At 45.9% G+C, this 16,299-nt stretch overlaps 2 protein-coding genes across 2 annotated transcripts; one reads left to right on the forward strand and one right to left on the reverse strand.

The window, feature by feature from the left end:
- Window positions 1-109: 109 nt before the first annotated feature.
- LOC119373195 (small nuclear ribonucleoprotein Sm D2) lies at window positions 110-3,500 on the forward strand. Its single transcript, XM_037643199.2, has 3 exons — window positions 110-348; window positions 437-613; window positions 3,307-3,500. The coding sequence occupies exons 1-3, from the start codon at window positions 344-346 to the stop codon at window positions 3,479-3,481; spliced, it is 357 nt and encodes a 118-aa protein (XP_037499127.1). The 5' UTR covers window positions 110-343; the 3' UTR covers window positions 3,482-3,500.
- Window positions 3,501-5,811: 2,311 nt separating this feature from the next.
- LOC119374799 (proteasome subunit alpha type-6) lies at window positions 5,812-14,973 on the reverse strand. Its single transcript, XM_037644980.2, has 7 exons — window positions 14,836-14,973; window positions 14,636-14,718; window positions 13,287-13,381; window positions 12,688-12,769; window positions 11,399-11,554; window positions 11,159-11,337; window positions 5,812-6,001 (listed from the first exon to the last, which is right to left on the reverse strand). Exons 2-7 carry the CDS (start codon window positions 14,709-14,711, stop codon window positions 5,849-5,851), a joined length of 741 nt encoding a protein of 246 aa, XP_037500908.1. The 5' UTR covers window positions 14,712-14,718; window positions 14,836-14,973; the 3' UTR covers window positions 5,812-5,848.
- Window positions 14,974-16,299: the final 1,326 nt, after the last annotated feature.

A 16,299-nucleotide genomic window follows, 5' to 3' on the forward strand; every position in this document is an offset into this window, starting at 1 on the left:
GTTTTGTTAAAAGTTTTAATACAAATCTCGGAGGATATGTCTTTGTCCTAAGGCACTAAAAATAAAAATTGCGAGAGCCAGCATTGGCTGCACTATAGCCAAGCCAGCCAAGCCAAACCAAAGCGGCGTTCTGTGTAGCGTTCATAAACGTGCGCCGGCCGCATTGTAAGCGTTGTAGTGATTGTTGTCGTTTGTACTGCAGCCAAATCACTGTAGCTTGTGCGTTCTTCTTCAACGAGTGTCTTCGTTCGACCCACGTCCGAGCTACTTTACACCTACTCGTTTTTTTTTTTTCTTCACGCCATCGTAGAAGTCCGAGCTTACTGCTTGCCACACTACCAACATGTCGTGAGTGTTCATTTCATTTCGCTCTAATTGTCCTAGAAAATATGCTGCCCAATCTTACGATCTCTGTTCGTTCCATCCCTCCCAACAGGCTCTTGCAGAAACCGAAGAGTGAAATGACTCCGGAGGAGTTGGCGAAAAGGGAAGAGGAAGAATTCAACACCGGGCCCCTCTCGGTGTTGACTCAGTCCGTAAAAAACAACACTCAAGTACTCATCAACTGCAGGAACAACAAGAAGCTCCTAGGACGAGTGAAGGCCTTTGACAGGCAAGAACGGTTTTTGTTCGAAGCATTTTCTTACGTAGTTTGCTAGCCAAATAACCCGCTTGGCGTCTCATTCAGGGTTCTTGCTGTGCTGCTTCGTTTCTTGCACACACACACGCACCATTCAGGTTTTAATCAACGAGTCGAATGCCGGCAGAACATTGGCGTCAGTGTAATCTAGCCAAAGCAATATTCTCGAAATTCAACGTTTCTACAACGATCTGTCCTATCATGACTGTCACTTGGGACTCATGTAACGCCTCATGACTCCAAACATACCAGAGCCTCGGAAAAATTCTAACATGTTACTAATACACATAAAAGTTAGCGTCAAAGGCCTGAAAACTTTCAAGCATACTGACTTGTCCAAATTGTACAATGCATATATGCATGCACACAATTCAACACATTCAACTAGAGGAGCACAATTTTGATTGACACATAGGGTGCGTTGAATGTTAAAGAACCCGCATGATAATAAATATGGATTGTGCACATTGGGCATGCACACTCAAATCACACACATCAGCTTACTGATATCCTTATACAAAAAATTAACGTTTGAATTATGACTGTACTTACTCACGAGGCCTAAGTTCAGCAAAAGCATGGAAGACTAACGATTATGTGCAAGTGATGGAAGTAAAATTATGGTCAGAACAAAATGTGCAAACTATCACACACTCAAGAAGTAGGTGATATGCTAGCTTAGATTCTAGTGTGTAGTTCGGTATGTCACGTAATGCATAGAAGCGATTGTTATGGCTGAAAGACTATTGAAATGAGGGCCAGTAAAGGAGCAGTGAAACTAAGATTGGCAAAGGAACAGATGGACTGATAATAAAGTATGTAGAGGGTAGGTTTCATTGGACTAACCAGAGATAGGGTAATTAATCATCTTGTGAAAAAGTTTGCGTAACTTCTGAAAGCTTTCACTCCACTGTTGATCAAACTGCCTAGCGTGAACTAAGCTGCCGTCAATACAGCATACATTTTTTATACTGGCATCACAGGGCCACTTTTGATCGCGATCGGGCCTGAACCAGATCGGATTGGTTGATTGTGATTGGCTCCTTTGTGCAAGCTGCAGTGGGTTAAGAAATTTGATCCCAATCAGGCTTAATCACAATCAGCAGTGCGCCATGTAATGTCGGTATTAGCCTTCGAAGAACTGTTTTCTTTCGTTCTCTGAAACACTGTGCTTAAGAATTTTGTAAAGTGTCACCTAAAACACCTTGAATATTTAATTGAAAGCAAAATTTCACACAGAAGCTGCAACATTTCAAACCAGTCCTTTTACTTTCATTGCAGTAGGCCTTTAATATTGAGGTTGTTGTGCTCGCTGCCCATGCGTAAATGTGTGGCTGGTTTTCCGTACTGCATTGTTTCATGCGTTAAAGGGATACTGACGCCAATTTTCGAAGCTGAGTTTACTCTGCCATACAAATCTCCTGTATACAGACTGCTCTGAGCAAGTGTAAAGCTCAGTAAATGCTGATAACATATTTTATTTTGAATTTAAAGCCAATTTTCTCATGGCACCCTAGTGTGTCGTCAGGCTACAGGAGCAATTCTAGTGACTTCACACACCAGTATGGCTAGTTGTGATGACGTCAAGTACCCAAAACTACCAAATGGCTGCTTGTGTGTCACCACAACGCAGCCACAGAGTGAGCGGCATTGGAAACGTCACAATGTCTTGGGCAAGCACGTGACGACAAGCTCACACCATGTTGCGACATCAGGGTACAGTAGGAATAGAAACTAGCTTTTGAAAACATGTAATGAATTTTTCAGTGCACACTCGCACTTACCAGCATATATTGTAGGCTCTTGAGGACTTGGCCTTTCATTTGATGCAAAAAAAATGGCAGTGGAAAATTTTCATGTCAGTACACCTTTAAGGGGGTCGGCCCCTGCAACACTTTTCCAAGTATAATCATCAAATGGCTTCATTAAAGAAGTGTATTGCCTCACGAATCGACTGCTGCAATGATTTATAGAATCCGTCAAGTACGAGCGGAATTACAGGGATTTGTCTGCGTTTGAAGCACTTTCTCCCTTTTTTTTGTATCAGCAAGCGCGCTGAAAGCTACGCAGAGGGGCATGACAAGGGGACAAGAAGCCACGCCCATTGGTCAGCATGCGTCGTGACCTTGAGCGCTTCCTTTTCTTCTTCAAACACACGACTGACTTTCATTGTGAGCACACATGCAGACCAGTGGCGGTATCATGCGGCAGCTGCAACAACTGTGCAGCCCACAATGCTCAAATCAGCCCATGGCTGTGGACTTTGTGCTTATAATGCACTCATATTGGATTATGGCATCATTTGTCGAGAGAAGCAGGGGCGGCGCCAGGATTTTTTTACTGGGGGGGCACCCAGGACAAGTGGGTTCCTTCAGGGGGGGCAGAGAGGCTGGGAACATATGCATTGTATTTTGACTATGCTTGCTCTTGGGGGGGGGTGGGGGGCAAAGGGGGGGGCTGGAGCCCCCCCAAACCCCCCACTGGCGCCGCCCCTGGAGAGAAGAGGAAGCAATTTCTAGCTGATTGAGAATTCCAGGCCGCATGCTGGGCTGCAGTGTTTGACTCGCATATTCTCGGGAGCCTCGACTACCGATAGGCAGCATTTTCTGACCATGCTGCAAAAGTGTTGCAGGGCCCCTTTAAATGCCATCGTGTCACTGGCGCAGGCACTGCAACATGGTGCTGGAGAATGTCAAGGAGATGTGGACCGAGATTCCCAAGACGGGAAAGTCCAAGAAGAACAACCCCGTCAACAAGGACCGGTACATCTCAAAAATGTTCCTCCGGGGGGACTCCGTCATCCTGGTCCTCAAGAACCCACTGGCTGCCACCAAATCGTGAATAAAAACAGTGTTGTGTATCATGGGGCATCATTTTTGCAAATCTTAACGAAACCAGAAGGACTCTGACGAAACTTTGGTCTATTTGTGAGGAATACCACAGTTCATGTCATTGCCGGTTCAGGCTTTGCTTGTGATCATTAATAAAACACATCTACGGAATGGGTGAATTTGTTTGGAGTATTTTACTGCATCGTTTTATTTGTCATGCTACAGATGACGACAAGAACGACTCGGATGTTACGTAGCAGCTTTATGTGAAAGCTTGAATTAGTGTTTGAAGTTGATAATGTGAGAGCTACCAGTGAAGGAACATACAAAACATGAAAGAGAAGTAGGAAAGAACGTCTATTACCACTCATATATATGTGTACGTTTTTTTTAATGTTTGTTATTGTGTTCATCACATTAACCAGCTAAGATAGTGAGGTCAGTAACAACCTAAGAAAAAAATGTTGGCTCCGTTTACAGCCATCACTGTCCCTCCCACAGAGAATTTTGCATAAATGCCCCATCTAATAGTGCTTACCGATTTTCTTGAGGTCAAGCACTTCTCAAGTGTTTCACACAGTTGAAGATAGTTGACTCCACACAGACACACGTTTGTGTTGCTGGTTTTAGGTCGGAAATTTGAACGTCCTGGTAAATTTCGCAAGGGATTTTGACATTGCTGACCAGCCAAACATAATGTTTTAGGCAGTAGCAACGAACCTTTGACTCTTAACATGTACACGCTCAATGTGACTTGCAACATGGGAGCGTGCGGACTCGCGAGTTCAAAGATGGCGCATGGCTACAACTTTCCTTAATTTCCACAACTAAATTATATTTTCTTTGGGATCATCCCCAAGTTAGATGAACAGCATTTGTGGAAATAAGGAATAGCGGAAGCCATGGGTGATCTTAAAGCTTGTGAGGCCACACGCTCCTGTGTTGCAAGTCATATCGAGCACGACTGTACCCCCCACCCAAAAGTTTGCGGAACGCGAAATTTCCAAGAAAGCTATATTCCCGCTTTGTCTGAGAACATAGCCACCAAATAGATGTTCCAGCCTGCAGTTGGCATTGCAAACTATGCATCGACCTGCTAGATTAGAAGCGTCGTGCGCTAACAGAGCAGAAATTCGCATTTTCAGTGGAGCCCACGTTCAGTAAACTTTTGTGGGCGGGTGTACAATATTTATACTAGCCAAGAAAAAAGTACTTCGGTTTCAAGCAGAAACCAGTGAGATGACTGTCTTTCACAGGTGATGAACAGGTGCGCTGTAGTTTTGTGGCAGGAGCTTGCATTTTTGCTTAGGCTGTAACTGAGTATAATGTGTTCTATTTGCAAAGTAGACTTTCACAATGGTGTTTCTTCCTCAGTGGTACTACGATACACGGGTTGATACAAAAGTGTGAAAAGTCAAATTTTTACACTCTTGTCTTATTTTTGCTGTTGTAAATAAGTAGAACCCCATTTCTTACAAGTCTTGCAGAAACCATCTCTCCGCTTTTGCTGTGATTTAATGTGCGAAGCTGTGTACCTTTGAAAGAATACTGTTTTCTGGTCTTTGGAAAGACTGCAACCGTATCAGTTCCACTGGCAAGACTGGACTGGGTGCATATTACCAGGCAGAAGTGCTTTTGGTGCATAAGTGTCAAAAGCATATGAATGTACAGTATCAACACCTGCTGGAAATTCTCATCGCATCATGTCAACAAATTCTTGTTTCTGGTCTCAGCATAGCCTTTCATTTTTAAAAAAATAAAATGGTGAGCTCGTTTCATCATGTGGTGGCAGCAGATTACGACTAGGCCTCTAAAGAGCACAGTCAATTTTCGCTACTTATTACATCAGTTGTATGGCTGCATCGAGTTGCGCATGTGAAAATCGTTGAACGCCACTGCATTTCCAAGCCTAAGTGTAGGCCTAAGGTCCCAAGCGTACTTCATTCTAATGACTGAATAAAAAGATTGGCGAAGCTTGCACTAGTTGTGCAAGGCTGCAGCAAACGGCAGAGCTGGACGCCCTTCCTTGTTCCTTTTTCTCTGTGCTTTTCTCTTTTTGTCTCTGTTTCTATTTTTCTTTCTCTCTCTGTCTAGTTCTTTCTCTGTCTTTCTATCTTTTCCCGTCTCTTTCCTTTCTATTTCACTCTCTCTCTCTCTCTGTACTCCTTCTCTTGCCAATTCAAGTTATTGCATCCCACGCCGGACAAATCGGCACACCAGGGTAGCAAAGAAGAGGAGGACGAAGAGAGCACATGCTGGCATGGCGATGATTGTTCTCACTAATGCGAACTGGCGGTTTGCCGAGCTTAAACAGCTCTGCTGTTAAAAGAAAAAACAAGGTTTAATGAACTGGACATCTTTTTTTTATTGAAACTCTTCACTCCCTCTCGGCAATGGCGATCAGGTGTGCGTCCACCTCTTGCTCGGTGAGCACGCGGAATTTTGGGTTCTCCTTGGACACCACGCCCACCTCCAGCTCGGATGGCTTCAGATCGGCCGACAGAACGCTCGACAGGGCACTCAGGGCAAGCTGCAAAAAAAGGAAGTGATGCAAGGCTTTCATGCACGCTTGCCAAAAAAAAATTGGCCGCGTATCTGCGTGCTTCGCTGCAAATGTCGTGTAAAGACGATAGAAGAGGCGCTGTGTGAGATATGGACGCCATCTGGCAATACGTCGGGAAACATGAGTGCTGTGTTGCGTGCTGGTAGTCCCGGCGCAGCAGCAGGCAGGCGGTGACCAACGCGACCGGCGGGGACGCCAGCCCGGCCAGCCAGCCCGAAAACGCGGTTTGGCGCGAAGCGTTGAAGCAGAGAAACGTCCGCACTCAATGAGTACTCTCCACACACTCTTTTATTTACACGTCGCCTGAGTAAAACAGGAACGCCAGAGCGGCGCCCACAACCGGCAGCCTGAAGGCCGCTCACAACGCTGCTTTTTCATTTTTTAAATATTTTTTTCACCTTCTTGGCCTTCTCAAAACTAAAGTTTTTCAACACCAACCCATGGCATTCGTACAGTGCAATACAGAACCGAAACCGAAACACAACAATGAGCTCGTGCGAAAGGCACGGAGGAAGGCAAATTTCAGCGCAGTCGCATTTTCAGCTTTGTTGAAACAGCGCTCACTAGACGACGACGAAGTAAAAGAAGGCACACGATAGGCAGCGCCTGTCCTGTGCCTTCTTTTACTTTGTCGTCGTCTAGTGAGCGCTGTTTCAACAAAGATGAGCGCATACCAACTCGCTCAAGCTTCCATTCTTATGCATTTTCAGCGCAGCTTAAGGAACTAGGGTCCTTAAAATTACGTATGTATGCATTTTCTATTAAAGGAACACGCCACCTAATACTTACCTAGGGATGTTGCACCTCAGATATGCATGATATTTACTTTTTGATCGACAACGTTCACAAGTATGAACAGCTGTACCAGTTCAAGACGGCTGGCCCTTGGGCAAGTGGTTCAACTTTGGCCGAGTGGCTGAATCGAGGGACGTGCCGACAAACAGAAAGACAGAAAGACAGACCAAAATTTCTGCGTTTAAGTTCCCCAAGAAAGACTATCGTCTTTAAAAATTAGCTCCGCTTGCACTAACTCGGGCAAGGCTGGCTCACAGCAGAGCTGGTGGGCAAATAGCTGGTCTTTTCTTTCTTTCTCTCTCTATTTCTTCCCTTTCTTTTTCTCTCTATCTCTCGCTTCCTCTTCCATTGTATATCCTTCTCTATTTCTTTCTCTCTTTCTGTGATTCGCTCTCTACACTTAAACCTTACAGTCACATCTGCCATGAAAATAACTTTGTTATATCCGAAAATTCGTTATAAACGTTTATTTGTAACACTATCTCTCAACACTATTGTTCATTTACTTCGTTATAACCGATAAATCGTTATATCCGTGTTTGTTGTATCGAGTTTTGAGTGTATTTCTCTTTCAATGCTAAGCGTTAATCTCTCCCCTCCTCCTCTCCCTCACCTCCCATTCCCACCCCCTAGCTGTACTATACTATACAAGGCTATGCTATGCTCTGCCAGTGCGCCTGGATAGCCGAGTGGTTACGAAACTCTCCTTCGGATCGTCGGTATGCGGGTTCAAATCTCGCGTTGCCAATAAATTCTCTCTCTCTGTACTCAGTCTCTTGCCATGAGAGTTATTGCATCCCACGCTGGACAGAGCGGTGCACGTGTTCTGGGGGCGAAGTAGAAGAGGGTGCGTACCGGTTCATGATGATGATAATTTTCCATCTACGACACATGGCAAACCTCGAGCATAACAGCTCTGCTGTAAAAAGGAATTGCTTCTACAACAGCACGTCATAACGGTGCCAAAGCGCCAACAGTGTCTTTAACAGCGGAGCTGTTCTAAGTCGAGCCTGCGCCGTCTGCATGCCAGTCCGGTGTCACACAGGGGCAGGTTACTTGCCTCACCGCTAGGGGCGCTCAAGATGATGCACGTGATCTTGCTAGCTAGCCAATGACATCTACTCGCGCCCTTACAGCTTTGCCGTTTCACAACGTGGAACTGGCTGAATTTTTTTCACATCATGTAAATGTTCTTGCCTATCTCCACGGCAAACGCAATGAAGTCATGCGAGTTGGTGTAGATGCCAAGTACGGACGGGTCCACTGTTAAATGGAACACTTGCGTTTCGGGTAGGTCCGGATTTCGCTCTCCCGCAATAGCATAGCGGCTTAAATCTGCATAACGCTACTGGCGGTTGGCACTTCCGAACCCTTATGATAGATGAGTAACATGCATGAACAATCTTTGCGCATCCAATAGCCATTAGGTGGCCAACAAAATGAAAGTTGCTCATTCGAGTGTTCCCTTTAACAGTGGGCCGTACTGTACATATGGAGTCGTCTGGAAAACGTGCTCAGACTCGTTTTTAAGTAAGGCACAGTCATCGAGAAGAAAAGAATGCTAGTTGTACTCTGGAATTTCTCGCATTGCAGCTTTAAGTTTTGCGTTTGTGCGAGACAGATGCCTAGTGCCACTGACTGAAGTCATGTCACAATGGGACTCTTGAAAAATAAAAGCTCACTTCTGTTCTGGGCAGTGGCTAGGCTATCGAAACACTACCATGACATAATAGATTGCTTCAGGTGAATGGAGAGGTGAACATCAGTCAGTGCATATAATGAAGAAGGGAATATAAGTTGGCAATTTTCAATTGCTTGCCATAATCTTTTCTTCAGTTTCACAGCAATGTGCAACAGCTAGCTAATATGGTTCTCACTGCATTGGCCCGGCCCGCTTTGCCTTAACTCTCACACCCATCATCCAGTCACGTTGTTGCTTACCACAGGGGTGAGACGGCTGAAATCGGTTTGGGAGCAGTTTTGGGAGCAGCAAAATTTCAATTTAGGAGCAGGAGAACCTTGTTTGGGAGCAGTTAGCGGCATTTATTATGTCGTTTTTGGAGCTTGAAAAAACAAATTTGTAGTAACTTGGAGGAACAAGCACATATTTTAATCGGCTTAGAATACACATAACATTCAAAGAGCCTTTGGAGAAAGCTTTTTTTAACAGATTATTGCCAGGTATGAACTACACTACCTTTTTACAAACCACGCAATTTATATAACCCTGGTAACAACATATGAAATAGATAAAAAAAAGTTTTTCCAAGTAGGTTCACTTTACATTTGAAAATAGGAAAAGAAAAAACATCACACTTCTCAAATAATAAAAAAAAATCCCGCTGTGATGGCTTTCGAGATAGCGCGCGCGCGCGCGCCAGTGATCGCGACCGCGCAAAGTTCGAAGTTGCTCCTCGCGCGACACTCCACCCCCCCCCCCCTCGCGTCTTCGTGTCTTTTAAGGCTTGTTATAAAGGGGCGGGGCATTTCCTGTCTGCTTCAACGGCAGGCCTTCCAAGCGTGGTGATGTTATCGCATGCAGCCTCCGAGCGACGGCAATGGGCCGGCTCGTTTGCTTCGGCCGCGTACGTCGCCTCTGCTCACGTGCTTTTACCCGCTGTATAACATACAATTCGCGGGGGGATCTTATCAATTTGGACTTCATACCGGAAGGACATGACGGCGACGGCAAGAACCCCTCGAGACTGTCCATATAATTGCTATAGCAATAAAAACTGACTGCACAAGAATTGTATAGTCACATAGCAGTACGTCTTTGAACGGTCAATGAATGATTCCGACTAGCACGCGATTGCGGCGACGCCTTCGCGCGTAACGTCAGGAAAGAACAAAAGCAGTATGGCCACCGACGAACGCGCCAGTATGACCACCCCCATAGGCGTGCGCACGAGGGGGGGGGGGGCAAAGTCGATACCGCCCATACTTTGACTTAATCGGAAGGAGGGGCGCTGCGATTAATATTTGCCCTCCCTGAAGGGCGAACCCTCAGGAAGCTTTCGAATAGCGTACGCAAAGCTTTGCGTTGGCTTTTCGCACAACTGCGCATGCGTCGTACGCTAACCGCTTTCGGGCTCCCGTTAAGTGACGGAAATAGCGGGCCGCAAACGCTAACACTAACTTAGCGTACGCTATTCGAAAACTGCCTAAAATAAAGCGCCTTCAGCTATCTGCTCGGCTGCGCGGTGGCGTAGCGTCAAGTGTACCGCACGCTTTTAATAGGTGATAACAAAAGCGCGCTGCGCCACCGTTCGCTGCCACCTCGTGAGGGACCGCCTTCAAAAATGCGTCGCGAGCGCCGAGAAACCTTACCCCTTGGACAGTACGTCGTTACCGCTCGGACACGACACATATTTACAACTGCTCAGAGGCGATTATCACAGCACTAGGGAAGCCTCTATTACAAAGGTGCGTAGAAGGACATGCTTGGGCGCGTTAACGTGTTCTGCGAACGTATCCCTGGCGCTGCTTCTAAAGTTACGTTTTCCCACGCTGAAAGTGACGCGGGCTTGAAAATTCTTGATTGTGGGGCCGTTTCGGCGCAGTTCAGCGCAATTTTTGCAATTTTTATGCTTTTGGAGCAGCTTGGCGCAGGAAAACGGAATCGTATAAAAAATGCGCAATATGCGCAGCTGTCTCACCCCTGTTACCATAGTATCTGCAAACACACTGCAAACTGCCAACAGATATCTGTAAATGTCGGCAGCTTGGCCTGTCAAAAGCAGCTGCCTTACGTTTTGCGCCGGTCAACATTACGTACCAGTATAGCGGTGGTGCACCGAGTTTGCGTCGATGAGAGTGTGAAACTGGCGTAATGCTCTAACTCGAACAGTTTCTAACAGGAAAATCTTTTGTCTGTGACTGCATGGTTGTAATTTCAATCACCAGCAGCACATTAGTATGATGATGGCATGCAAAACTAGTACTTCGTTACAACAAATTCCAGAAAAAAAAAAGCTCATGCACATTTGGAAAGCAATCTATGCGATACTTTATCTGACGTGTCGTTTTTTGTACCTCATTTAAAAATGAATCCAAACATTGTGAACTTCCTTTTAATATGAGGTGACATTACCACAACTAACTAGGTTGCATATTTACAGGGCAGATGTGCAGGTGCCAATGACCAGTGCCAACGCGACACTGACCCCTCTAAGCGATGCACTCTTTTAAGGGAAGACATCTCGGTAGTTGAAAAGGCATATAGCGCACAATCACAAGCGATTGCCCGTACTCGGCATGATCCTACTGCAAAAAAATGTTAAAGCCCACACAAACTAGCACAAGTGCGCAGCGGAGGAGGGCTCTCACCTGTATGGTCTCGCTGGAGTTGTAGTCTTGGCGTTTCTTGAACTTCTTCTCGAGGTAGCTGTTGGCTTCCGTCTGCTTGACGCCAACACTAGTGGCCCGGTAACCGCAGTAGTATCCTGCCGGATCTGCCTTGTAGAGCTGCGGCCCATGCTCGGGATCGTAGGCAATCAGCATCATACCTGCAATGACGAGGCTGGCCATAAGTACGTGCACCACACAGCCACTGCGACGGGTACTCACTGCAGCCGAGGGGCCTCATTTCAGCGTTTTGCGTGTACACCTGAGAAATGTCGGCCACGCGGCGACACAGCATCTCGACCGGGATCGGATAGCCATACTTGTGTTTCCAGTTGGCTGCCTCGTAGCGGGCTCGCTGCACTTGGGACTGGCCGTCGGCTGCGCAACATGGAGTCAGACACTCAACACGTGGAACACAACGTCACTGGCAAGAACACATCATCATCATCAGCCTGACTATACTCGGTTACAACCTAGGCAAAAATGTCAACTCCACCCACAGGACCGTGTTGCATCTGCCCTTCATCTGTGAAAGACAGCTGCACTAGCTGGTTTCCGCTCGATCCATAAATACTTTTTCTCAGCTAATGTAAGTACCACGCATATTGAGAGTTAAATGTTCGTTACTACCTAAAACAAGAGGGCACAAAATTGAGCTAGTTGGTTGACATTGATTGTAAAGGCAGCGCAACAAGAGAGTGACACGAGAAGAAGAGCAACACAGGACAGGTGCCGATTTTTTTTTTTTTTCACACAAAAAAAGGAATAAATACAAGTGGTTCGACTGCGTACACACTATCACGTTACTGATATTTGTCACATTTTTCAAGGAGGCTGAATTCCCAATCATGGAGATAGATGGATGAGGCAGAAACGCAAAGATCATGGTTGTTCTTAATGTGAAAAGCTTCTATGATTTCACAAGATCTTTGATCCACGTGCCTAAAGACACAGGTCGGCGCCTGTCCTGTGTTGTTGTTCTTCTCATGTTGCAGTCTTTTTGCGCTGCTTTTACCGTGAATACCTAAAACACTGCCTCTGGCTGAGCAAGGACAGAGTCCCTGATGAAATTTACCAGGACAAGTTTCCAACCTAAACCAGCGACACAACTGTGTGCCTGTATGAGAAGTCAGCTATCTGAAACACTCGAGAAGTGCATGACATCACCAAAATGAGTAAGCGCATTGGATAGAGCATTTATGCAAATTCTATGTGGAAGGGACAATGACCTTATTAGTATTCAAGGTGGAAAAACTAGAACGTTTATTGCACTTCACGAGGGAAATGTCCTTTATATGACGTCTAATCATGGTGTCCATAAGCACAACAATAATTTTACTAAATATGTATTACACATAAGCTTTTATGAGGTATCAAATACTAATTAGGTGTTAACTTTAGATGTGGACGACCCTTTACAGTGCAGGAGGTCGCATCAGGGATGGGCTTTCAGCGAGTGCTTCGCATAGGAGTCTGTGCTGTCACTGACAACAGAACCCCGTTAGACTCACCCACCACTCCTGTCATGACACAACCGATGCCCTCAGTCAGCTGGTACAGGTGAGTCACGCTGGACGGCTCCAGCAGCTTGTCCTGGCGAAGAAGAAATCCAGCGCTTAATGTCGCGGTAACTCTGCTCTAATCCAGCACTAATTCTATGGTTAATGTAGCACTAATGTAGTTCTTTGGAGGTGTTCTAAATCCTATGCTTAATGCAGCTCCGCTACTTTGAAACCTGAGGAACTGCGTAGCACAGGCAACCCAGTGATTCCCCAGCAATCGTGCGCTTGCCGAGACGGTGGTGCCCTCTATTGCGCGGCATGAGTATCAACCGGGTGCTCCCAAAGCGTTTTTTCGCGATTTTAGGTTAATTATTGCGATTAATTCTTGGTTATTTTTGTAGTATATATTGTTTTAGACCTGGTTAGTTTATTTTGCACTGGTTTTGAGCACTGTTAGCCTTGTTTTGGTCCTGTATTGACCACTGCGTGACCATGTGACATGAGACAGTCGATGGACGACAAGCCAGGCCCCTAACGTGCTACGCACTCCGAAAAGAAAGGCACCATGCTGAGGCCATTCACACTGCAAGGATCGTGAGGCAACACACCGGCACTTTCTTCTGTGTGACCACCACGGCTGTGTCGACACCCTTGACTCCGATGGATGTAAGAGCCCCCTGGTTGATGGCCTTGAAAGCATACTCTGCATGAATGTAAATTGCAGCTTGAAAATGCGCCATCTTTTATCCAGTTAATCAGAAAGCAACGTAGAAAGTTAGGCAAGTTGGTTAGGGGTTCATCTTGGTCGTATAGTGGGGCAAGACACGAAGGAAGTGAGACAAACAAGCGCAGTTGATTCCACGCTTTATAGAACACGACACACTTCTCCAACATCAACACTCATCATTCAGCATGCTTAGTTCTGCCTCTAACTGTGCCAGTGGTGATGAGGGAGTCCATGGGGGTGCACCCATGTTGCATCGCAACTGAGGGAGAAGGGGATTGCTGGTGTGGCTTGAGAGAAAGGGGGGGCGGGCAAGTGCACTCTTTGCACCCCCCTGCCAACACACATGGCTGGGAGGAGGATATATGACTAATCGCGCGTAGGTCCATTGATAAAGGGCACTTTGCATAAACTGATTTACTCTAATTGTAATCTGACCACTGAAATAATTCCAAAAAACAGTTTCAAAGACCCTCTGAGTTGGACATCTCAACGATCCTGTTGAACTCTCACATTACATTACATTGAAACAAACAGTACATCCTTATCTAACCAATGTTTTTTATGACATTGAAAAGTATGAAAAGTATATATATATTTCTTGATCTACCGACTTTTTGCGAAATCAACTGATTTTTGGAGAATCGAGCAACTGAATTTTCTTGTGGGCATCTGACAGCACTGGGCAGTAATCTCTGCTAGCACCACCGCCTCCGGGCCGCATACCTTAGCAACCCTAATGAGATTCATTTTGTGTAACTCACTCAGTGCAGTTACAGACACGTTGTCCTAATGCTCCAGCGGCATCATCGAAAGCACATAATCTGGCGAGCAATGCCGCCCCCTCATCTTCACTCTGATCAGTACGATGTGCATTTCATCCCAAACGATGAACAACATCTATACATTGTCCCCCCATAGAATGAGCATCATTATCTTGCGTGTATTTTATTGATGCTCGTGCACGTTACTTTCAGGTAACGAAAACTGTGCGCGTTATTGTGTTCATTGTATCAAAGTATCAGCGTGTCAAAGAAAACAGGCGCAAGCATGATGGATGACTGCTACTGTTTTGACAACAAGATAAGCAGAGACGTGTGTGAATATTTTTAGGGAGTAAGAATCGCAAACCAGGCCACACTGCTCGAAGGGAATTCCAGGACAAGCAAAAACTGCTGTAGCGTTCGTGGTTATCGATGGGATCGGTTGAGAACAGAGAGGTCGTCTACTCACCTACTTGGTACAGCCTTCCTTCGGGAGAGAAGATTGTGATGTGACGGTCAAACCCGGCGCTCGTTCCCCGTGCCATGATGACGCTGCATTTGAGTATTTCGAGGGCGACAAGTCATTGCGAGTTCCCTTCGTGCACAGTCAGGCACGAAAGGAAGTCTACTAGCGTGACTACATGCTACGCTCTTTCCATCGCTACTTACCACTGGCCGGTCAGTAAAAGCGCAGAGGGCAACACTCGCAGCACAAGAAAGATTCCAGGGGTGAAAAAACTACAGGCTCAAGCACAACCGGGAGGAAAGAAACGCGACCGTTTTTGGCTCTGGCCGGCGTTGGCTCTGGCTTGTGTACAATTCTAGCAGATCACAAATACTGATGGTGCTCATGACGTCACTTTCGGCTCTCATGGCGGGCAAAAAGAGCTATATTGCCGCTGTAGGAATAAGAAAGCTGCTTTATATACTTTAAAGAAATGGATATACTTACGAAACAGCTTTAGAAGCTTTGTTGTTACTGTCGCAGCGTAGCCTCGATGTAAAACGTCCTTACAATGTTGCCAAATAAAAGTATGGCCTTTGAGATTCGCATTTGTCGCCCACGGAGAAAGTCGTCGCTTTTGTGCAGGAACATGTCTAATACAGTACGGCAATGGCGTATTTTCTCTTTTAAAACGTGGTATCACAAGAGCTTAGCACTTGAATTTTGTTTCAGACGGAATTTTGACGTAGCCAACAACAAAGACGGACGAATGGAGTGAGATGAAAAGTAACGTCAAATTTTTGTAGTGGCAGAACTCTGTACTAGCATTATTACAACTAGCGCCGCTGCGATTTTGAATTGGTAGGTGCTTGGCTTAGAGCGAATGCGTTATTTCTCTCATACTCCTTGCCAAAAGTAGGTTAACTACACGGTTTGTTGTCTATATCTTTTAAAATAGACTTTTTTTCGTCATATGAACGCTACAGTTCGATTTAGGGGCACTGGAGTGAACAAAATGAAGCTTGGCAGAGAACTGTTAGTAGAGAAGGTGTTACATTAGTAGTTGTAAAGAGTTATCGAGAACCATTTCAGCGCCACTTGGGAGATATGGTGGCCCAACAGTATGCTCTATAAATACGGCGCGCCAAGCTTTGTGCAGTGGAAGCGTGTGTCTCTGACACATCTGAACATCGATCGCTCTCACTCAGCCGATCTGCTCTGATGATGTCGACCGTACACAGTCGTCGGCGCTCCCGTTGCCACGTTCGCACGGTCGAGCGCTGCCTGTTCTAAATTGCCGCTTTTCGGTGGCTATGGGTGTACAATCGGCACTTTCTCCTGTAGGTTTCTAAAGTGGGGAGGGTAGCTACGTACAAACCTGCGCTTCCATGTGCTGGCACTGCTCGAGGCAGTCTGCCATGTTTTTGTCATCGCGCGCGAGGTTATTTTTTGGATGTTGAGACTTGCGATAGTGTACAATCATGGCCGCTACATAAAAAAAAAAAAACAATGTAGCGGCTGTGGTACAATATACATACACTTTTCATAATCTGCAAGTGCGCTTCCCTGCGCTGCATATTCGCCAAACTAATGGTGCCACCTGTTATCTTTTCTATCATGCGCGTTTATGTCGGGAGAGCCGAGTCTCACGCCATTAGATATGGGCTAACTGCATCTTGCATCGCAGT

Source organism: Rhipicephalus sanguineus, chromosome 11 (genome assembly GCF_013339695.2).
Source record: "Rhipicephalus sanguineus isolate Rsan-2018 chromosome 11, BIME_Rsan_1.4, whole genome shotgun sequence".
NCBI classification, from domain to species: Eukaryota; Metazoa; Arthropoda; class Arachnida; order Ixodida; family Ixodidae; genus Rhipicephalus; species Rhipicephalus sanguineus.